Genomic DNA, 24275 nt, shown 5'->3' with positions numbered 1-24275 from the left:
ACCTTCCTAAGGATTTTACAAGCCACATCATCCCCACCACCACCACCAAGGGCCAGCAGGAAGCCAAGCACAGGTAGACCTATCCTTACACTGTCTAAAGCTCTCCTGGCCCAGAGGGACACTAAGGCAGCTCTACCCGCTTCTGGGTAGGAGAACTCCAGCCAACGGAGATGTTCAGAGTGTAAAGAGAACTCCACCAAGAATCAGAAAATCTGAGTTCTGGTCCCATCCCTGCCCATGACATGGGAAGAGCACCTCCTCTCTTTGGCTGTGATCCCTCAACCATACAATATACAGAGAGAAGGACCAGATCTTTATGGTCCTTCCAGTTAAGTGATGCCCTGACTCTAGGTGTGGGGGTAAGACGGTTCCATTCTTTCTGAACTGCTCTAGGACAGGCTGCCAGTCATTTTGTCAAACATGAGCCACCTGGAGAGAAGACACTGATTCTCACCTCCCGACATGCACAGAGGGGCTGCTGGATGAGACCATTAGATGTCATTAGTTGACATCAGTGTGCATATGAGGCTCTGCTCTAAATTGCCTTGATTTTAAATGTGGAAGGATGGGGGCCCAGCTGTTTAAGTGTCTGGAAGAAATTGGCTCCTGAAAGAAATCTCTCAGGCTTCTACCCTATCTGATCTGAGCCAATGCCATGTTAATTAGGAGAGGAAGAGGCTTGGGGTGGTAGCCAGAAGATCAAACAAGCCTGCCACCTGGTTTGGTTTATGTCTCCATATGCCTGGCACATTTGTTAGCTTGGGCTGGTCTTTCTCTGAGATGATGTCACCTCATCGCTGGGTCACAGAACACATATAGTTTTATACAGATCAAACAGTGATATGTAGTATTTATGACATGGCAGGCAATGTTGCAAGTGCTTTACTTAGATCTTTTAATCCTCCAAGCAAGTTTATGAGGTTTGGCTAGGGAACATGAGGCACAGAGAGGTTAAGGAGACAACCCAAGGTCACACAGCTAGCAAGTACAGGAGCCAGGATTCATATTCACGCCTTTGCCGCTCGTTGTGTTGGCTCTCATTTCTCGTGCATGCGGATTGTCTCTGGGGCTGGACTGTAAGCATTATAAGCAGAGAAGCCTTCTTCTTCCCCAGCAGGGTCCTGTACGCAGCAGTGCTTCGATAAGACCTATCAATTAGATGATGACATTGGGAGAAGAGTCTGTAGTGACCAAAGGTGGCCCCAAGGAGCTTCTGGGAACCACTGAGACTCATGGCTTAGGTAATAAAACTCTCACAGCTGAATTCTTCAGAGAACTTGGAAGACTTTTCATAACGTGTACACAGGGTCACTCCTTATTTGTGCCATGGAGAGGGGTGAGCTCCTGTGGAGGAACAGGATTCTCCTAGTACATGTAGGGTGGGGAGGTTGAGAAAGGAAATGAATCAAGATCACAGCATTAACTTTCTTTGTAGCTTCCCAGTGGGCCAGAAGCTGAACCCAGTGGACAGAGTAAGCTGGTGGCCAGAATAGGACCCCCAGGACCTCAGTGTAGACCCCAGCCCATGGAAGGGATCCTCTCCTCCCACCAGCTCCTCCTGGCTTATCAATGGGTCTCAACCTGGGCACCTCTTTTCACCCCTCTCTTCTCTTGGAGATTTGGGGGATGATAATTACTCATCTTGGCTTTCTGAACTCATACTCTAGTGAGTAAACAATCACAGGAAGGAGGCCGATGGGGCAAAAACACGTCAGCTCTATTACTGATAAGGCTAGCACAGTAACTGTGGCTTGACCCTTGGCCACATTCAAGGGCACCCATACTTTCCCCCGGCTGACATTTTAGGATGAATTGCCAGAGGGAGGGAACATTCAGGTTTGCAAAGCAGGTACACTCACCCTCAAATGTTGACTCACACTGGTGGGCCCAGAAAAGAAAGACAAACAGGCCTCCTGACGCCAGCCTGACCCTGACGCCTCAACCTGGGAAGGCTGCCCGTGTGGAGAAGCAGAGAGGGCAGAGGACCCAAATGGTGTGAAGCCCCATGAGCTCAGCCTCTTGGCCAACCTCACCAGAGAAGTCAGTCCCCTCTTCTCCCTTGGGAAATGGAGTCTTCAAAGGTGGCGTGTCCTCCTGGAGAGAGAGGTTTCCAGCTTTACAGGCCTTGATGGGAATGCTGAGATCAGGAGAGAACTGTCCAACGCACCCTTGGCCATGCTAACTCGGGCACTGTTAGAAACTGGACCCACAGGCTTCTGGAAACGTGATGACAATTGAACTTGTCTGACAATGTTGCGAGCTAAGCCACAGGGGGTATTTTCCTGAACTATACTGTATCCTGGAAGTATGGTGGAATCTTTAAGTTCCTAGGTTTTGTTAGGGAGAGCAGTGGGAAGGACACAGCTACTCCCATTCCTCCCTACGCAGGACCAAAATTAGGGGGTCAAATAGCATACTAGGTTTACATTTTACCTCCACATAAAGCTGCTTAAGCATTTTTTCTTAGATAAAAAGGACTCTTTATTGCTTCATTTACGACAGAATTTAGTTACACAGAAGAATATAAAAATGGAAATTATGAATGGCATGTGAAATCCTAAACCAGAACGAGTAAAGAAAGTCTTGGCGTATTGCTTCTAGATAGTGGCCAACTCTTGGTCTCGGTGCAGGTTCAGATGACTGATGGCGTAAAAGCCCGTTGAGGGCAACAGTAAGGTCACGTTGACTTGATTCTTCCTTTAGCCTCAATCTCTAGCCTCCCCTGAGGCTGCGCCACAGTTCCTGGCTCAGAAAGGTCCTCTTTCTTTGGGCACCCACAGCCCCGTCATGGCACCCACCGCTCTGCCTCCACCACTGCCCGGGTGGCCCTTAAGGACAGGGGCATGTTTATCTGTGTACCCTGGGCGCTAGCACCATGCCTAGCATGCAGTAGGCACTCAATCAATGTGTAGTGAGTTGCACTTAAGTCTGTAGAGCAGATAATTAAGAAGTAGTATACAGCAGTCTTCAAATATTTGGAAGACTGTGAGAGGAAGAGGGTCCTGACTTTAATTTATGTTACTTTGGCAGAAAAGACCCAAGTCCAGTAAGTCGAGGTTACCAGAAACCATAATAAGGTTTAAAATAAAGAGGGGGCAAACTGACCCCCGCAGGAGCCGGCAAGGAAGAGGCCCCCCTGCTACCAGAGGGGACATAGGAAATGATCTCAAGTTCTGCTCCAGGAGATATTCGCAAGGAGGTTAAGTGCCATCAAGATGGTACAAAGCGATGTCTGCGTTCAGAGGCAGAGTCTGGTTTTAGTTAAGCTGGTTCAAAAGGTTTCTAGAAGATGCTGAGGCTTGAGGAAGCAGAGGCCTTCGTCAGGCCGAGCAGGGTGGCCCAGAGGCAGGCAACGGCAGGTGGTGTGTGGGGGGCACACGACATGTGGCTGGAGGTGAGTCCGGGGTGAGACTGTGGCCCAAGTCAAACTCCAGGCTGGCGACACTGACCTTTACTCGATAAGCCACATGGAACCCCAGAATATTTTCATCAAAGAAATGACATGGCAGGAGGTGTGTTTTAGAAAGACAGAACGGTGTAAAGGTTGAATTAAGTGGAAAGTCAGGAGAGGAACATCTATGTGATATGTATCCTCTGCTGGATGCTTTTCCTGCGAATCCTTTCATTCTATCCACGCAAAAACCAGATGGGGTAGGCAGCACTCCCTCAGTTCTAGGAGAAAATGGGGGCTCAGAGTTTGGAGACACAGATATCCACCCAGGGCTAAATGACTGGCCAACACTAGTGTCGTACTCAGGGCCCCAGCGGCGCTCAGGGCATGGACATGAGTGAGAGAGCCACAAAGAATACGGCAACGGAGATATTGGCAGACGCTGACCGTTGGCTAAGCTATGGGTGACACTGGAGAAGTGAACAATGACTCAGAGGTGACTGGCAGACTCCTGTGCTGAGGAAGGCAAGAAAAGCAGCTCATTTCATGGGGAGACGGGAAAGGACAGAAGCTGACATTTGTCAGGCACCCACAGGAAACCAGTGCCTCGCACGGACGCCATAAACATAAAGCAGACACGTACCATCTACCGAGAAAGCACGAGTCTAGTTCACGGCATGTTTGTGGCTCCAGAGAACAGTTAAAAACATGAGGCTAGAGCTCAGAAAAGGCCATTCCAAAGCCGTTCCAGACTCATCCACGCAGAGGTCACTGTCACTGTGAGAGTAGATACTGGTGACAAGGAGACATGTTTGCAGGGAGAAAGGAAAAAAGAGCATCGAAGGCCACATTTGCAGATAAAGCAAAGAGCAAAGGAAACAGAAAAGGCACAGAAGAAAGGCACAATCATGAGCATGCTGTCACGGAAGACAAGAGATGAGAGTCTGAGAAACAGGTAAATCCATGCGAGGTCGGGAAGCGTTGGCTCGAGGCCAGGCGACAGGCGGAACAGCCAGGAGGAAGTAGGTCCGCAAGAAAGGAGCTTCTGAGACGTGGTGGGAACAGACACCAGACGTCAAGACATGGGGGCTGGTGGCGGGGCTATAGAAGTATTAAGATTATTCTTTTTGTTCCCTGAACCCCAAGCTTTGTCTTCCTGTCTAGAGCCCACGAAAAGGTAAGGCTTTTAGCCAAAGACGCTCATTTTCCTATTTCTCTGGGGAACCTCCCTTCAACAGAAGCAGCCTTCTCTCTTCTGCCACCCCCAGGAACAAACAGTCTTCATCCCCCATGATGTAAGGTCTGAGTGGGGTCGTCTCTCACCGGATCAGGTCATGAGTGGCTCGAGGTTCATAAATACGTCCACAACTTTATTTTTATTGGGGAGAGAGCACCGCATGATTAGCACAGACCTGGGCTTCGGAGTCAAATAGACTGGAGTCGGAATCCTGGGTCTGGGAACCACGTGACGGTGAACTTGGCAGCAAGGGCTGGGAACCACAGAGAAGGTAAGAGCCAGTGACAAACTGAGCAGAGGAACAAACACGCAGGAAAGGCTCATGACATGCCAGACAGCGCTGCGCACGGCTCACTTCTCAGTGAGGGCTTCGCACAATCCTAGAAGGCAGCTCGTGCCTGACCTCCACCACGTCTGGACTTACTGCTACTGTTGACACTCTGGTAGCAGAAGTGACTCCCTTCTTGGCCCCTCTACCCCTCTGCCTCTTGCCCTGCTTCCCAAACGAACACCTGCTGCCCCTTACCCCGTGGGGGGTGAGGAGGACCGGTCTGGTCTGGGCGTAAATGTAGGCTTGGGGCGCGTTTACATAACTGCTTGTTTTGTGGTTCCCTGGGCCTAGCTCGTGTTCTACAAAATGAGGGCTGAGGGGAGGATGAAAGCGTTGATGTGTGAACAACACCCACCACGGATACAGCACAGAAGGTCCCAACTGTGAGCCTCCTCTCCCGCTCCCCTCTCCCATGGGGGCGGGCCTCCTACAGGGGGTTCGAAGGTCCACGGGGCACCTTTCCCCTCCTTTGGAGGTCTCTGAACTGTTACCCAAGTCACAACGGATCCCCTTTCTGTCCTCTTTCCTGCTGAAAACTCAGACCCAGAATTCTTTTGTTTGCATTCTTTTGCCTATTCAAGGTATCAGTCCTTAAAAGGAAAGCTGCTCTTTTACCACACTAATGGGTCTAGGGGTCTGATTCTTTTTTTTTTTTTTTTAAGATTTTATTTATTTATTTGATAGACAGAGATCACACGTAGGCAGAGAGGCAGGCAGAGAGAGAGGGAGGGGGAAGCAGGCTCCCCGCTGAGCAGAGAGCCCGATGCGGGGCTCGATCCCAGGACCCTGGAATCACGACCTGAGCTGAAGTCAGAGGCTTAACCCACTGAGCTACCCAGGCGCCCCTGGGGGTCTGATTCTTCTGGGAGACAGTGAGCAACTCCAAGGCACTGGGTTTTCTCTTCGACTGAGTGGGCACTGGTTGTGTCTTTAGTGACTAATGTGCACTGAGTCGGATCTAATGGTATCCTGGAGTGGCGACGGGCGGGCCTCTTTCACAGACACATCTTGGATATCCTTAATCTTCTGATGGCTTCTATAGATAGAGAGTTTTTTCCAAATCAAGACTCGTGGTATGAGACATGATCTGATAATAGGAAAGTATATTTGAAATCAGGAGATCTTTAGAATGTGAAGGAGATAGAACAGCTTCACAGGCACTCGTTCTCCATTTTATACTGGGGGATAAAAATGCACACACACCATTACTCACCTGTCCCCAAAGCCCGAGGTCTGTTAGGTTGAAAAGGTATGTCCCCCAGAGCAGAATTCCTTTACCTCTCTGGGCCCATCTTTATAAGCCTTCTCCAGAGTAATGCTTTAGGGTCTTCCCGGAATCATTCTCCCACTGGAACCCACCAGGCCTTCAAGGCTGTCACCAGCCCCTCATTCAGCTCTCCCGGTGCCAAGCTCCTGCCCACCCCCAGCATCACGGCAGTGAGGCACAGGTGTGCTGCCCTGGGCTTGGAGGTGTCCTGCCTGTACGCTGTGGGGGTGGCCTGGCCCTGCTCCCCAGCTCGACAACTCAGGCCAGTTGAAGCCAGCTTTCGGGTGCCCAGAGGGAGCAGGGGCCCTAACTGTTGTGTTCACATCTGCATCTCAGTCACCTAAGTAGTGAGGGTGATAAGATGCTTTGTGGTGGGGGAGAGCTCCCCGCCTCCCTTCCTCGGGTTTGGCTATTTCTGAGGCCACTTCTCACCTGTCCTTAGCCCCCCAGGGCAGGAGAGAGGAAATTCCTGCTCATTTATAGCTACTTCTCCATTTTGTTTCCCCAGGAGCCGCTTTTATACCCACTAGTAGGGGTCTCTCCGTTTATTTCAGGAACGAGCATTTTTCTTTGATTTATGACTCATTTCAAGAGCCAGAGGCTTGCCTGACAAGTTCCCTTTCTCTGAAGCTTGCACACCTCTATAAGAACATCCTAGAAGAGCCAGAGGGACGGAAGCTTTTGAAGCTGCTTTAGAAATTACCTCAGTTTCCATGGCAATCAAGCACTGTGAAGTCACTATCACATTCTGGGTCTGTTTCCACTGAAAAGGCTGTTGGAGAAATCTGTTCTTTCTCAACAACCCTTCCCCACCCCCCCCACGCCCCCCCCACCCCCAGTAATGGAGATGGCCTTTCAGGCGCCTGCGCGCTCTCTCTTCTCCTGCCTGCCCTTCCCCCATCCCACCCTTGCCAATAATCCACTGTCTCCAAGCAAGGACCCCAGTTCGGTACAGCGATGTTATTTCTACCCCAGGAAAGACAGGGTCCTGGCCTGACTCTCGACTCTATTCCCTGGAAAATTCAGACACATCTGTGCTGGCAGAGGCAGGCAAGCCAGGAAGGCACCAGGCTGTGGAGACCCACTCATCCCGAGACTCCAGTCACCCAGCCCACACTCGGCCTAGACACTGACCCAAAACCATGCCTTAGCGTCTGGAGGGACCCAGCTCTGCTTTTCCCTTGTCTCCTTACACTTCTAGGTCCGTCCTGCCTGTGTTGAGTGGTTTTGGTTGTTCATTACAGGAGCTTCACAAAAGATCCATCAGCTTGCACCGAAAACATCGAAAGTGTGTGCTCGAAGATTTCCCCAAATCCTGCTGTTTCCTTCAATCCTAGACAGCATCAGTATTCTCAACCAATCTCAATCAAACACCTGCACTGAAATAAAGGCCTGAAAGCACATTTCTAATTCTCCGTCGACCTGGATCTTACGGTCCTGCTCTGGGACCCTGCCAGTTTTGCAAGGGGCTGTTCTCCCCGACTGCAGTAAGCAACAAACTCAGCTTTGTCTTGTTCGCAGGTCACGTGGGCAATGTTGGGGGCATCCGCTTTTGAGCTAAGGAAAGGGGAATGCATGTCTATGCCATTACTTGGTCATCAGGGACAAGGGGTGATTTTAAGCACAGCAGACTAGGCCCAAGTTAGGGCAAAGAGGAATGGGGAGCAGAAAGAGGGAAGACCTGATTTCTCAGGCCCTCCGGAGCCCCCACAGTGAGAGGTTGCCACGGCCTGGGATCAAAGCGTGTGCGTGATGGAGGCAGAGCTGGCTTCACGGGCATGAAGCATGTGTGCCTGCTCTCATGCGCTGCTGTCACCATCTTGAAAGTCTTAATGTTTAAAGAAGGGGTCCCAGGTTCTCATCTTGCATTGGGCCCCACAAACGACGTAGCTGGTCCTGGCAGGAGGGGAAGGATGCTCCCGGGTGTGCGGCAATGCACCATTCTCAGGGGCACGTGACAGTCCCCCGACCTGACCCGGCCACGCTGGGGCACAGGGACCAGGCCCCCACTCGTAGGAACTGCCATGGGAAGCAGAAGAAGCTCCAGCTCCCAGCACCCCAGAAGGAAGCCAGATCACTGATGAGCGAATGCCACAGCCTATCGAGCGATCACCCAGGCAAGAACCCCAGGGCAATCTGTGAAATAGATAGAAGGAGGCCAGGGCGAGAGACGAGGCCACCTCACCTCAGTCAGTCAAACCCTCATCATGGTCTCCAAGGTCTTATGGATGCTCTGTTTTGCGAAATATCTCCAAGTTATTCTGTTCCTGTCCTCTTGCTCAATTTCCCCAGAACCCATAGGCTCATTCCCGTCCCAGGTCCCTTGTGCCCGCTGTTCCTTTTCCAAGGACTGATCCTGCGAGGTCTTCCCAGGAAGACTTCTACTCAATGCAAGCCTTCAGGGGAAGGCTCTGTTCAGCTGTGGCCACCCGCGAGGCCTTCTGCCTACCCACTGCCCCTCACGTGTGGCAGTGCCCCATCACTCTCTACCGCCCCTCCAGCTTTCTTCTCCACAGCTCCCGTCACTGGCAGCGTATCAGGTGTTTACGGTACTGGGTTATTTGTCGCTTATCTGTCGCGCCAACAAGAGTGTAAGCTTCGTGAGCACTCTGGCCTCTTCCCCACTCTAGCCCAAGTGCTTCAACAGTGTCTGGCGCTTGATAAGCAATGACGAGTTATTGAATGAATGGATAAGGAGGGTGGTGATTAGCCAGAGAGACCTGATCTGCTCAAGCAACTTTATCTTTCTCATCCCGTGACAAGGTCTTGGCGTGGTGTTGCTAGCGATGGTTTGGGGCTGCTGAGAGCGGAGTGTCACTGAAGATGGTTGCTTTCACAAAGAAGAAGCTGAAATAATACCTAAAACTTTCTTGAGAACAATGCTAAGCATTGTCCTAAGCCCTTCACATGAGTTAACTCTATAATTCTCACAACCATATTTCTGGAAGGTACTATTATTAGTCCTCTTTGTAGATGAGAAAATTGAAGGAGTGTATACAAGGTAGTTAAGTAACTTTGAGTCACACGGCTCCTTTGGTCCTGGACTAGCTCTTAGCGGTAAAACCGTAACTCCCCCTTTTAGTTGGAGGATTCTAGCTCCTGAACGAGGACGTCAAGCTCCAGTGAGGTGGCAAGGAATGGAGGGTGACTCGTGGCCCATCCACCCTCCTCTCCACCTCCTTGTAGGGTCTGCTTTCTGTCTTAGCATTTCCCTCTGGACATTTAGTGACAGAGCACCCCCTCCACCCCTGTTCTGGGGAGCATGCAGCACTGTGGCTTTGCTGAGCGTTGGGTGGGCAAGTTACAGGCACTGGGAGACAGCCCTCACTGACAAGATTTGGGTGTCCCGGACCAAGGCTGCTTCCTCTTCTCCTCTAAAGTGCAAATCTGTAATGGAGGCAGGTCCTGAAGGGCGGAAAGGGCTCAACTCCTTTCGATGAGCTCCAGCTCTGCAGGTGAAAACGAAGCCTTCCGGCGGTCTGGCTTGCTGGCGTGACTGACCCGGCCCCTCGTCCCACATTAGGGAAGGGTGCATGTTGCTTCTCAGTCCTCCTGGCAATGTGTCTCCTCTCCCAAATGTCTTTGTTTTTAATGTAATTTTCCAATGCTAATAAATATTCAAACAAGCACCTTCGGAGAGGCGAGACAGGAATATTCCAGGGTATGAAGTTCTTTCTGAATCTCTGCTCGGGGTTTTGCAAGAAAGGTTGTTTAACAAAAAGCCAAGAGGAGAGTTGGGATGTTCTAGTGAAATCTCCCACGAACCTATAAGAGCAGTTCAGCAGGGTCAATAGATGGGTTTTATGCCCTTGTTTGGTCACGGTAAGTTATAGAAACTTCTCTGCCTGCTAGAAGAGACTTACTTAGGGCATAAATATATCAGTAACAGCTACCATTTACTGAGGGTTTTATAAGCTTTGCACTGTGGTAAGTCACTGAGTTACTGATTTATCCTCTCCTCCAACTCAGAATATCTCACTTACGTGGGCTCCCTCTTCTTACCCATGAATCACGAAGTAATGACCACAGTCATGAAGTGGAAGGCACGGTGCCTCCAGGACAGATAGAAATGCAGTCCTAGCTGTGCTTGTAAGTAGTGCTGGCGGTAGGAGTGACCGTGGGGAGAGGCTGAAGGCAACCCTAGATCTTATTCCGCTTGGTGGGCATCCCTAAAATCACTTCACTGCCTAACGGAAAGAGTCCCCCAGACCAACGCCTATTGCCTCAGACTTTCCATTTTGGGCTTATACATTCTCGGAATGGCTGGGCCTTTGTCAGGGTTTCTGTGCATCAGAAGAGGGGTATCAGGAGGTTCGGAGCACAGCTGAGCTGCTCTCCGGTGAGCCCGGTGGAGGGGGCGACATCTGGCATCACCGGTCTGCAAATCACAGCAATCACTCAATCTGATAGCTCAAGCTCCTTCAGGACTTTCTCTTCACTCCCCCTGCCTGACTGGGAAGGGAGAAAAGGCCACACTGGTCACAGGTGGGAGGAAAAGGACTTTTAATGATTTCTTTTTCCCATTACCACCTGTGCCCTCAATTCCGGCCACGATCTCCTTCGTCTGCCTCTTTGTGCTTTGAGAAGGGAAGAGGGGAAAGGGAATGGAGTGAAATTCTGGGCCTGGCAACAGCCCAGGAGCACAGACTGGAGGCATGCCAGTGTGGGAAGATATGCCTGTGGCCCGGAGAGCTGAACGCCCAGGAGGCAGGAGGAGCTGCTGTCACAGGCCAGCTCTGTCCCCAGGGCTGCCACTCACTAGCTGGAGGGCCTGGGACAACTGACACACTCTCTGATCTGGAGACATAGGGACATCAAACTGGATGGTCTCTAAGGTCCCTTCCACTTCTAACACTCTTAAACTCCTGTTAAAGATGGAGGTCTTCATGAATTCTTGTGTGATGCATACCCTTCTTCCAAAGGCAATTTGAGACATTTTCTACCAGAAGTACACAGACCCTAGGACTGTTCAAATAAAGAGAGAAAGAGGATAAGGAATCCCACTGAAGGGGAGAAGATCAGGCCAGGGACAGAAGATAAGGTAGGGTACTTTCTTGATACCTGTTCCATCGAGACAAAACAAAATACCTTCTATGACACGTAGTTCACGTTTGCAATGCATGCATTCAACAGGTGTTTGAGGGTTCAGACACTGTTCCTGACTAGGGGGACACCTCTGGAGCTCATGGAGCTTACATCTAAGTGGGGGTAGAGAGGCACTGAACAAGTACAGAATATTAACGACACTGAAACACCTAGTGCCCGGATTTTGGTGTCTATACACCCTTCTCCAATAAAAACCAGGGCTCTTTGGAGAAATGGCAGGAAATACAAAAGAGGAGACTGGCGCCCCTTGTGATGTCAGAAAGTAGCAAGAGCTCAAAAACAAAAACAAAACACACCAAACCAAAGATAACAACAGCAACAAGAACCCAAAGTCCACATGGATAAGAATAGGTCAGAGGGGCACAGGGCCACCTGACAGAGCACCCCATGGTCAAAGCTGGGACTGGAGTAAAAAAACAAATCTAGTATTGGATTATAACCCAAAATAAAAAATAAATAGCCACGAGTCCACACTGACATAAATAAATGATCAGATAAATTAATAAATAGGGGAAAGAGACAAATCTCCCTTGCAGAAGAATTCCAAATAACTTATGCAGATCCTCCATCCTGAAGGACAAAGTCCCCATCCCTCAGGCGTGTGCTGTGCCTGGTGACATCCCTCCACAGGGAACATTATGGAGTCAGGGAAAACGGAGTAACTCTGCAGGAGAGAAGCCCCACACACCGTTTCAGCCAGGTGATCAGGGACAGCCTCCTCCACAGGTGGACAGGACGTGCCCCAACACAGTGTGACGAAATAACACTTTACCTGAGCAGTTTTCCTCCCCAACCCCACTACCCAGCCTAATCATGAGAAAAGAAATCGGGCAAGGTCCAGGAGAGGGGCATCCTGCAGTATGGACGAGCAGTGCTCCTCAAAACTGAGGAGGTCATTAAAAACAAGGACAGTCTGAGAAGTGGCCATAGCCGCACAGAGCCTCAGGGGACAGGACAACTAGATGTATGTGCAATCTTGGACAGGAGCGTGGAACAGAGAGAACACTGGATGTCAGGTATCAACTAGGAGAACCGGAAAAACTATGCACATGTGTTAAGAATCTATCAATATTGATTCATTAATTGTCACAGACTCTGTTAACGGAAGATGTTGAGGAGAGGGAAACCTGTGGGCAGGGGCAGAGGGTAACAAGGGAACTCTCTGTACTACCTGCTCCATTTTTCTGTAAATCTAAAATTATAAATCTAAAAAATAGATTTAAAAAAAAAAAAAGAAGCAGATCTGAAGGTCAGAGATGAAAGAAGTCGGGGGCTCTCTCCTGCTGACCCCAAACATGCAAGCTTCCGTGAGTGCAGCGAGCAGGGAACGGAACACCACCGACCACATCGTGACCCTGGAAGAGGACCCCAGGCTTGGAGGGGACCCCAGCCCTGGCTGACAGCTTGACTGCCGTTTTGTGAGACCTTGAGCAGAGACCCCAGTTAGGCTATGTCTGGAATTCTGATCCATGGAAACTGTGAGATAATAAATATTAGCTTTAATTAAGCTGCTTAAAAAAAAAAAAACAAACCTAAACCAAAACACAACACACATTTCAGAAAGCGGTGAGTGTGCTGTACCAGGTTGAATTAATTAAGATGTAGAGAGTGATGGGGGGCCTTCATGGATTTGGGTGGTCCAGGAAGCCCTCTCTCGGGGTGACTTGTAAGCGGGAGTGAGTCTGAGGAGGGAGCCCGAGAGGAGGCCTGTGGGGGAGAGCCCTATGGACAAAGGCACAGCCGGCTCCAGGGCCTTGCCAGGAAGGTTTGTGCGCTCTAGGTGGGAAGGGTGGCCGGCGTGGTTGGAGGGATGTCAGGGTCAGGACAGCAGAGCAAGGCGGGGGGGGGGGGTGGGGGTGGCGCGGGTAGCAAGAGCCGGGTTACACAGTGATGCCACTAAGGACAGAGGGTTTGGGTACGCCTAGGACCCATGTACTGAGATTCTAACCCCCAAGGTGACAGTTTTAGGAAGAGGGGCCCTTAGGAGGTGATTAAGTCACAAGGATGGTGCCCTCGTGACTGGGATCAGCGGTTAGGGTTAGGGTTAGGGCCTCATAAAAGCATCAGAGAGCAGCCCCCACCAGACGCTGCACAAGCCCATGTACTGAGCTCAGACTTCCCGTCCGGAATGGGGAGAAATACATTTCTGCTGCTTATAAGCCATCCGATCTCTGGTATTTTGTCATAGCAGCCCAAGCTGGCTAAGACAGCCTCTAAAAAAAGGGTAAAGAATTTGGGTTTTACCTGTGCTCTTACTAGAAGCCTCTGGAGGGCTGGTAGCAGTTGAGCGACCTATCTCACTTACGGTTGTTAAAAAAATACGTTAACTGTGAAGGACGGATGGCTGGGTGCCGGAGTGGAGTCAGTCGGGGCGTCTAAACAGGGGGCTCCGGGTCAGCTGTGACCCGGGTGGTGGCAGAGGTCATGGGTGTCCCCCAGGAGCGTGGGCGGCGGGGAGTGGCGGCGGTCGGCCGTTCACACTCAGCTTGAGGATCTGCATCCGTGCGGGGGCTCGGAGGTTCCCCAGCAAGAGAACTACAAGTAACCACAGCGGTCCCGTGCTCCACACCCACCCCCGATCCTGCACTGTCTCTCCCCCATGTCATCCGTTCCTGCCCTGCTGAGTGCCGAAATGACTCATCCAGATGCTAATCTCTGGCACTTGCCTGCACCCAGCTGGTGCCGCGCCAGTCTGGGCTAGCTTGGCTCCCGGAGGCCCTGCCAGGGGGGAAACGGGCTCCCCCACCACCACCCCCAGCCTCCTGGCCCAGCAAAGCCACCCCGTGTAAGGCGGCTAATCAAACAATCTGTTGCTAGTCATGTCACAAGGGTACAGCGTACCCTGTTCGGCCTGGGCACTGGTTAAATCTGGACCAGAGTGGTGCACGGCGCGGGCCGTCCTTCACGGTGGAACAGAGAAGAGGCTGTTCATAGCATTCTGCTGGTTTGTGTTTGGTTTTGTGTGTTGGCCCTGGTGAAATTCAACCAGTGGCAAGTGAAATTCCATCCTTGGACTCTGGACTCCAAATTTACCTTTTTCATGCTTGCATAGCCTCCCATCTTCTTGCCATGCCCTTGCCTGGCCAGCCCCGGGCCCCTGCCACGGTGGGTCCCCCCAGCTGTTCTGGAAGCTTAGGTCTAATCCTTTGGGCCCCAGTCTGTGCCCGGGTGCAGGTGCCTGGAATGCCAATCTGGGCGAAAGCTTGGGCTCTGAGGCCTTTTTGTCCCATTTTGCCATAAATACCTGTAGTATAAATGATGCTTTGCCTTAGGCATGAGGTGGCTGTTGCTGGTGGCGGACATGCTGAGCATGGGAACAGGCCAACCCTAGAAGGTTCACTTCTAAAGGTCAAGGACTGGTCAGGTTCTGGGAGGGTTCGGTGCTGACACGTGGGGTTCTAGAGGTCAAAGCATCCCTTCAGGGTTGACCCCTGGGCCTCTCAGTGGCTCCCTCTGCTGAGCAGGCATGGGGGAAAGACAGCTTCTGAGTCAGCTCTCTCTGCAGCTAAGTGAGCCCAATTCACGGGGTCAGCAGAGGGCACCTGGTCTGGGCACTACTCCCATGGCTGTATCTGGCCTCATTGGAAAGGATATGAACTTGAGGAGGAAGAAAGTGTTCTCCCACCCTTCGGGGGTTCAGCTTCCCAAAAAGACCCCTGTTCGAGAGATCAGCCCTTTGTGGCTTCGTCCTTGATCCCCTCCTGCTAGAGCCTGGCCTGACGGTGCCATGATGGATGTGGACACCTCTTGTCTCCCTAGCCTCTGTTCGGAGGACAGAACTCCACTTATGGACACAGGTAACAAAGCTTCACGGTGGACGGAGGGGGTTAACTCCAACCAGGACAGTGCCCCAAGCAGCAAGAAACAGCTCTTAGAACAGCAACTTCTCCAAAGCTTTTCTTGATGCTAACATTTTATCATGAACTTTGATTTTGCCATTAAGAAAAAAAAAATACAGTGCATGTCCTAGAAAGCAGATTTCGCTGAGCCCCTCAGGAACCAGGGCTCGGGGACTTCTGCATAGTAATCACCGAAGCCCTCTTACCGGCGCTTGCCTATCTCTTGCTGCACGGCGGGGGGGCTTGGAGAAACAGTCCTACGAGGTGGGAGAGCGGAGGGAAGAAAGCAAGCAAATCACGAAAGGCCTTGGCCAACTGGTTCACCCCTAGAAGACTAACATTTTACCACTGGAGAGAACGTTACGGTTCAGCTGTTCCACGGGCTCTCAGCCCCTTCTTGCTCCGGACGATCACCCCAGAAGTCCTGCTAGGATCGCTCTGGGGCGAGGGCCCAGCTCACATCAGTATTTCTAAGAGCTCCTCCGGTGACCGGGCTGTGTGCGGTGACTGAGAAGCATGAAGGAAGGGATAGGGGAGCCAGGCACCCACTCACGCAGCCCGAAGGGTGGGGGCCTCCGATCCCGAATCAATCAAAGCTTTCAGACCCTCAGCCCCAGAGTCCCCCTCCCCTCCGCCACCCCCCGAGAGAGTCCCACCCACCGTCCCAGGTGAGCAAGACGGCCCCTGACCACCACCACTACCACCAGCCCTGCCCCCTCCTCCCGCCCCCCCCCCCCCCCCGCCACAGCTGTGGGCCCAGCCACTGTCACTCTGCTCTGGCCCGCTTACGGCCTGCCCGATGGTGTGTGATCCGGCCAGAGAGGACCAATGGGCTGATCACATTCTTCCTCAGTCTCTCTGGAAGGGGACTTGAGCCACCCAGAAGGAAGCTGTCGGGGTCAAAAGGTCCCGGACACTTAACACCCAGGCAGGCTGTGAGCCTTGCTCGGGGCCCGGAGAGAGGGCCGCGCGTGCGGGGAGCTGCAAACACCTCGAGAGGGCGGGGATGAAAGCGTGTCAGCTCCCAGAGCTCGAAGATTCCGGCTCTGCCCAAGGCCTGTTTGCTCAGCTTTTCTGCGATTCCTGGGAGACCTTCCTAGAGCCTCAGAAAAGCCCGTTGACGGGAGCCTGTCTCTGTATCTCCGAAAGTGTCTTAGAGGGAATGCTCGGCACAAACAGGGCCATTCCACTCTTATCTTTTTGCCTTTCAGGGTCTGAGGGAGACTTTGACTGGAAGGTGGAAACAGAAAGGTCCCCACCGTTGCCTTAAGTCGAGTGCAGAGGTCAGGGCCCAGCTCAAGCCTGGCTTTACTGAGGACATGGGCCACGGACAAAGGATGGGCAGGTCTTGTGGGCCTGTGTCTGAGGGAGGCCAGAAAGAGGGCTGTAGGGGCCACCAGAGAGCCCCCCTCGCTCCCTCATGACCGCAGGCGAGGGACATCTGACTCCCTGGGGAGGAGGGCTCGGTCAGCCTGGGAAGCCTCGTCTAGTCTCGGGCCCATGACGGCTGTGCGTCAGGGTATGAGGGCAAACCGGCCAGCCCCAAGACAATTCTCCCAGCCGCCGGCTCACTGGCCCTCAGACGTCCCTTCGTACACCCGGAGGGACAGAGGCTGCCGTTCCTCGGGCTGGCCCACCCCTCTGCCTCCCATCTCTGCCCAGACACTTCACAAAGGGGACCTGAGCTGGCCATAAGCACACGGCGCCTGAAGTCTAATGGACATTGTTTCCAGGTGGAAGGCTCGCTTTCCTTTCTTCCCATAAGTACGACCGATTCCCGCTGTCCAAGCCCAGCTCCCCGCCACCCAGCTCCCCGCGGTGCATCAACCCACTTCTCCTTGTGGAGCAGACCCAACGGTGAGCTGAAGCTCTGGCCGAGACCGCAGGGAAGAGAGGCACACACAGAGCGTTGACCAACTTGACTTCCCGTGGGCTGGAACCTGTTCCTGCCCAGCCACACAGTTCTCTGTACCTATAACCCTGTATAGGGACCCTGGAGCAGTTCATGGCCGTGACACTGGCAGACAGTAAGGGAGACAGACATGAGAGAAGGTCCAGCCCTGCCTACCACCCTGAGACCGCCTTACTTCGAAACGGCAGCAGCCCTGAGGACCCATACATCAAGGGTGAGGATAAGTTTTTGAAAAGAAAACTGCCCAGCTTCCCACTTTCTGAGTTCGTGCTTTTGCTGGGTCTGATCCTCTCTCTGTGCCACGGCCACACCATCTTTCCCATACCAGGCAGCCGGACTCCCGAGAGTGAAGGACCAGATCTTATTAGCCTCTGCAACCCCAGAAGCTGGCACAGTGACAGAGAGCTACGAGGAACTCAAAAACATGTCTGATGAATGAACGAGTGTCCCCTAGCCGTTCTCCCAGAACCCCCGTAGCAAGGACCTTTGCCCCCCAAGAGTCCCCCGAGCCCGCGGCCTTACCTCCCATGAGGAAGAGAAGCCCCGCCACATACTGCATAAGGCCCCGGTCCCAGCAGCAGCCCAGCACGCCGATGATCCAGCCGAAGAGGATGATGGCCACCGCCATGCCCATGAAGCCAGCTGTCATCCTGCGCAGATCTGTGGGGAAGCAGGGGGCACAGCGGTTAGCTCCAGAACCTAGACCTCGGGGTCAAGGTGCATCCTGGCCCTGGGCAGAAGTGGGGAGTAGGAAGGCAACCTACGCTACTCAGACAGGTTTGCATCACCCAGCTCCCTTTGTAGAGGAGAGAGCCCCCGGGTGTAGCTATCCTTGGGTGCAGAAAGCGGGCCAGGACAGCTGCGTTCATAAGCACAGGGAGAGATCGTCATCATCATTGCTGTCATTTCTTGGTGCCAGGTGTAGCACTGTCCTTCCTGAGCATCTGGCTCAGCCGTTGGAGGGGGACGGGCACTGTCTTTATCCCTATTTGAAAATGGATTGAACTGCTGATAGGCATACAGGTGGCAAGTGGCAGAACAGGGTATCGAGCCCAGATCTGTATGGCTCCTGGTTGTCCCTGTGTCATCACCCACCTCTCCTGGGGCGGAGGGTGGGGTCTTGGGGGGCTGGCTGCACCTGTCGGGAGCCCCCTCCCTTCCCTCCAGGGTTGACTGGGGTCCCCAGGAGGTCCAGTGAGGAGGAAGCTGCTGCTGGTGTCTTGTTCCTTCCCCTCCGAGCCAGCTCCCAGGGGCTCAGCTTTCCCTGTATGTGGGGCTGCAGGCTGGGGAGCCACACGACCTGCTCTCACACGGAGCCCCTGGGCAGGCCTCTTCTGCTCCCAGGACACAGGTCAGCTCAGCATTCTAGGTCTGGCTTTTTCCCATTCCACACCTCACTGACTCCGCCGGACAAAGCCAATGTGGGTACGGTCAGAAGAAGAGCTGTCTGGAGAGGCAGTATTTTCAGTGGAAGGGAGAAGGCACAGCTGCTCACACAGCTCAGCCTCTCTCCCTCAGCACCTTGCCCTTGATTCTCTGCACTGCCCTCCAGTACGTGCCCCCACCCGCCTCCCATGCCCTCCCTGGCATCCAGCCTTCCAACCTCCTTCTGAATAACACCGTAGCTGCTCGTCCTTGACTCCCTCCACCCTGTCCCAGCGCCCACCGGCCTGCAGCTCCCTGTCCATCTCTTTGGTCCGTGTGGAGCCCATCCGCCAGCCCCAGTCCCGGCAATGGGGCCAAATAGGAGGAAACCACCTGCCCAGCCTCTGCACCCAGGGGGTTGCCAGCGCAGCCTGAAGGACCCCATGGGCACTCCCCTCTCTCAAAGAGGGAGGGATAGTGAGGGTGTAGGGGAAGGCACCCGAGAACAAACTACATCCACTCCCCAGGGAGACACAGGTCAATCATCTTGCATCCCCCGCAAAGTGCCCGGTTTCTGCACACCATCATCACACCATGAGGGTGTCCCATCCCCTCTGTCCCTCTCCCACTCCAGTCACCCCCCCTGGGAGCCATGACAGAGCCTGGCACAGTCAGACTAGAGAAGCCTCAGCCTTCTCCCCTGACCTGCCACAGAAGATGAGATGCTGGGAGCCGCCCCTACCCCTGTCCCCGACAGTCACAACCTGAGGAACTGGCTGGGGTATAGGGAGGGAGGGACAAAGGAGAACAGCCTGGATGGGAAGCAGGACAGGACCCTGTGGCGGAGGCAGAAATCCATCCACGGATTCCTGCCACGGACTGCATCCACAGAATCCATCCAGCTTTCTGCTCTAGCTGTTCTCCTCGGTCCTCCCCTCCCCAGCCTGGAATGCCCGCCCCAGCCAGGTAGAAGCAACGCCCATTATAGTCGCCTCCAGGAACTGCCAGAGCTGCCTAATTATCATGCCACACGGCAGGGAAAGCGACAACGACCTCCGATGTGTTGGAGGAAGCTTGGGACAGGCGCCGCTCCATCCCGGCGCTCGGACGTGCGCCGCACTTCCGGGCCGGCCCCTGGCTTCCCTGCTCAGGAGCCCACGGCCAGCTTGAAAGGAGGAGGCCTGGCCGTGTGGCCAGGTGCACAGGCCCTTATCCTGGGAGCTGACTGCCATGGTCATGCCGGCCCCCGTGGCCCCACCTGGCTCCTTCTGCTGCCACCTGCTCAGCCCTTCTTCCTTCACGGCCACCCACAGTCCTTCGAGGGAGCCAGGCCCGAGCTGCCTCCCTGGTGGAGAAGAAACCCCGCCTTGACGCGTGAGTCCGTTTGGGCTGATCCCTGGAAACGCTTCGTCCACTCTCCGCTGCAGTCAAGGGCAAGGAGACGGTGAGAGTGGGGAAGGAGAGGTCCGGGTATGTTTGGAGTAAAGTAGGTTCACATCCCCCTTCAACAGATCAGGAAATTTTGTCCTAGGCCCCTGTGAGACCACCGGTTTCCTTTTTGGTGCATGAGGGGCTTCTAACGTCTTGGCCACTTTGGCAATACTGGAGACAGACAACACTGCTGAAGCCGCAAAGCACCCCTCCCTGCACCGCCTCCCCGCGTGCCCCCCGACCCCGACCCTGCTGCCACACCTGGCCTTGCTCATGGGAAGCCTTCCTGGTCCTCAGGCTCTGCCCATCCACGGGACCAAAGGTACTACCTGGGGGATTAAGTGGACAATGTGTCCCATAAGGTGTGTCCCCTTGGGCCTGGAATGGACAAACAGGGCTGGACTGGAAAAGGAAATGCCATCGGAGGACGCGGAAAGGCCATCATGGTTGCAAGAAGGAAGCCAAGTCTTGGGCTTCGAGGAAAAGGCAGAAAGGTAGGGACATGAAGAAGGTAGTTTCTCTTGCAAAAGTTCTGAGAGAGGGAACTGTCACCTGTGTCCCAGGTCTGAGAGGGGCTGTGGCCCCTCGAGCACAGATTAGGGGCGCTCTGCCAGCAAAAGCTGAGGGCCGGGCTAAGTTGTTGACCTGGAAAGCAGGATGAAGACCAGGGGTCAGACCCAAATATTTTCACTGACCAGGAGGCCTTTTGCCGTCACCCTGTTACGACTTTGCAGGGTGATGCACGCGTGGTTGGGTGTTTTGTCCTCAGACTTCTGTAGTAATTAAGGCAGCTGCAGCAACAGCTTGCAAGGGACACAGGACAAGAAATAGTCCTATTTTCTGGACAAGGAAAGCAAGATCCAAAGAAGTTAAACAACTTATCGACAAACCAGTGACATAAAGGGAGAGTGAGTTGTGTGGGAAAATAAAATTAATAACGCAGTTAAGGACCCACTGGGTTGTCATGGAGATTGAACGAATGTATTGAGCATTTCTTCCTCCCAAATACACCGAGGACAATTGTTATGAGATTTTTTTTTTTTTTCAAGGACAGGCATTCACAAGGATGGGCAAACAGGACAGGGAACAACCCAGGACCGGAAGCGGCAAAGCTGGTGGACAGTGAGCTTGGCTAAAGCCAAACTAGACGCGGTGGGTGGCAGGCGAGCAGCAAACCAACCGCCCTGTGGCCCGGAGGCTCGCGACCCGGCAGCTGCCGGTTCCTCTGGATCAGGCTGTTAGTTACCCAGAGGGGAGGAGCATCCGGGATGTGGTGGCGGCTGTCTGGGATGGAACTAGATCCCCTCATCCACTCCACAATGCTGGGGGACTCCCCAGTGCGGGTAGAGGGGGGCACCTAGCACTGGCGGTTGACAAGCTCAGCGAGGCTCATTCCCCGTAGTTCATTAAGTGACCGTTCACATACAGAATCTTGAAGGCTTGTCCTTGGGACCCTAGCCCCCGAGTGGAAGCTGGCTGCCTGGCCTCTGACGTCCAGCCTGGGAACCAGGAGAAGTCTTTCCAGCGATGACCAGCACGAGAGGAAAGACCTAGGCACCCAGCACTGGGGGAGTCCCACAGGCAGCCCCTCCCACCATTCTGCAGTAGAGCGTCCCATAGACAACCCCCCCCCATTCAGCCCTTCCCAGCATCTGGCCCCGCCCCCTGACAACCCAGTGCCTGTAACGGGGGGCCAAAGAACTTGAGGAAACAAGCCGCAGAGAGAAGAGGCAATAATTCAAAGTTATTATTAATATTCCCAGAGAGGCAAGACACAAAATGTATTTTGTGTCCATGAAATCAGAACAGGAGTCTATTGAAAACATCTGGAGAACAAAACTAACCCCTTAAAATAGAGTCAAAGTCACTGAAATTGATACTATAAAATCGATTCTAATTTATGTATTACCAGCGCTATCATGTTCCTAAGGAAAGATGTAAGGAGGCTTACAAAACCCACACAGTGTAATGGGATAAAAATAATGAGAAAACGAAGGGAACAGAAAAGAAGGGGAAGAAGAAGCTGGATCTCACATGCTCGTGGGAGATCCTTGCAAAGGAAATGATGCTCACTGTACCTGAGCTGAAAGGCAATACACGTGGTTTCCATTGTCTTGAACTCTTTGTTGTTTTCCGTTTGCACTTGAGTGAATCCCGCGTGTCACTCTGCCTGTGGACAGGCCCGGTGCCAATGACAGCCCCCATTCCTGCCCATCCGCACTGCCCTGTGTGCCTACTTCCTCTCCTCGGGGGTAAGAGACCGCCTGGTTCCCTCTGTGACTGCTCACCGCGCCCACGGCAGGGCTCTGCACCCAGGAACTTATGCACCTTCCATCTCATTCCCCATTTCTTCCTGCCTTTTTAGAGAAGAAAGAAAATCCAACTCATCTATCTGAAACCTTGTTAGAATACCATGCAGGGTCGACCTAAGAAAAATCCCCTTAGAAAGAGCCCGGGATAGAGCTGAGATAGAGAAAAATCTTCTCATGAACCCTTTTGGGTTGGAGCCCGTCATCTGTATTCCAGGACCCAGACGATTAACATTCTAAGTTTTGAAACGAGAAAGGTGCATTCTCAACTTTTTAGGAAAAGCATTTAGTTCAGCACAGTGGAAATGGTGCGCAAAGGCGGCTGGATAATGAGGGAGGGTGGAGGAGGAAAGGCAAGGGGAACCACTAAATAGAACCAGAAAAAGCCGTTCTCCCTCACAGAAAATTTTGATTTTGAAGTTTACGGTCCTATTAACATTTAAATGGAAAGGTATTGCTTGCGACTCTACACGGGAAACCAGGGTATCTGCATTTAAATAAATACCACTTAGAGAAGGAAAATATATATGGGCTCTGAATATCTTTCTATTTGCTCTTTAAAGACCTTGCAAAGAAAAATGATGATGATTGTAATTTTTTCTCTCATCCAAAAAAAAGAGAAAAAAAAACAAAAAACCCAAGCCCCACAAAAACCAGTGAGGGTAACGACGTGTTAGACCATCCTGAGATGGTACCCAGTGGAGATGGGGGGAAGTCGCCGTATTAATAGCCCCAGAGTCAAGGGTATGGAGTGAGCAGCAAGGCCACGGTTCTCGCTGGCCACACAGGGCACTGTCTGGGTTAGCCTTGTTTGCCGCAAGTTCTCACTCTGTGAGACAGGAGCATATCACCCAGGCCCCGAGGGCGGAAGAGCGTGGGCTGCCCCGGGAGTTGGACATTCATTCACGAGTCCATCAATCCCTTGCAGTTCAAGATCCCAGGAACTGGAAGGGAGAACAAAATGGCGAGGCCAGGACTCAAGTGCTTTTGCCCCCGAGGGATCAGTCTGGGAAGTAAGAAATAGAGTTGCCAGGAACATGCCAGCCATGGGATGAACTCAGGGCAAACGGGTTCAAATGAGAAGGAATATTCCAGGACCCAATTACTGCACGGCAACCACGTCTGAAGCAAGCGGGGGGGTCTGGATCGGGGGGACCGTATAGAGATTTGACTGTTGGGGGTAGAAGCCCAGATTCTTGGACCCGCGCTGCCTGGTTCAAAGTATGGCCCTGCCTCGTACTGGCTGTGTGACCTTGAGCAAGTTAGCCGACCTCTCTGGATCTCGGTCTCTGCACTTGTGGGCGGAGGGTTAGGACAGTACTTGCTTCGAAGGTTATTAAGAGGATTAAGTCGGTTAATACGTCTATACTGCTTACAACAGTCCCTAGGACAAAACTAGAGCTACAGAAGTACTCATGGAAATGGAAGTCACTTAGGGCCACTCTCTTTTTCACATTTTCCCATCTGCTGTCCGTAGCATAAAAAGGGCTGAGTAACAGGTCAGGGTTAGCCCCTAATTAAAGATCGGATACCCAGAGGAAGAGCCTTCTAGAGTCCGTCCTTACGCCTCCAGGTACCTCGAGAAGCTGGCACGAAGGCTTGATCTTTCTATTCATTGAGACTGAGACATTCACTCCGGAGTGTTGCTGCTTCCTCTCCTCTGGGGACGAGCCGCTGGAGGCTGCCCAGCTCACAGCGGAGGTGCTGGTGACCCCAGAGGCTGTCAGAGCCCCGCGCTCTCGCACTAAGCTCTGCGCAGACTCGAAGGGAGAGGAAGGAGCAGACTCACTGCCAGGGCTACTGTGATCGTTCCTTAAACTGAAACAGAGAAGTAGCTAATGGGAGATGTTGCCTCTAGCCTTCTAGAGCATAAGTCGGTTCAGCATAATGTAGCCGTATTTAAAAAGTCGTTTTTATGTGAAAACAAAAGAGCTCTTAGGGCTGTCTGACTTGCTTTGTTCCCCGGAAGTTCCTTCAGAACTGTCCTCTGCCTTTCCCCCCACCCCCATGCCTCCATCTCTCTCCAAGGCCCCCAGGATCTGGTCCTGGTGGACGGAGACCACCCCCCCCCCCCGCCCTTTCCTCGA

At 52.9% G+C, this 24275-nt stretch overlaps 1 protein-coding gene across 1 annotated transcript in view; it reads right to left on the bottom strand.

Annotated features, from left to right (window-relative positions):
- The window catches only part of TMEM178B (transmembrane protein 178B), a gene marked incomplete at both ends in the record, with an annotated part of 330511 nt that overhangs the window by 9895 nt on the left and 296341 nt on the right, over positions 1–24275 (bottom strand). The window contains one exon of the mRNA XM_080818049.1: positions 17606–17743. Coding sequence (XP_080674175.1) covers positions 17606–17743 — 138 coding nt within the window. The remainder of the gene's footprint in view (positions 1–17605; positions 17744–24275) is intronic.

This window comes from Martes martes (assembly GCF_963455335.1).
Source record: "Martes martes genome assembly, chromosome: 11".
Lineage (NCBI taxonomy): Eukaryota > Metazoa > Chordata > Mammalia > Carnivora > Mustelidae > Martes > Martes martes.
Note: the sequence above shows the minus strand (reverse complement) of the source record. Positions and strands in the feature narration are given on the sequence as shown.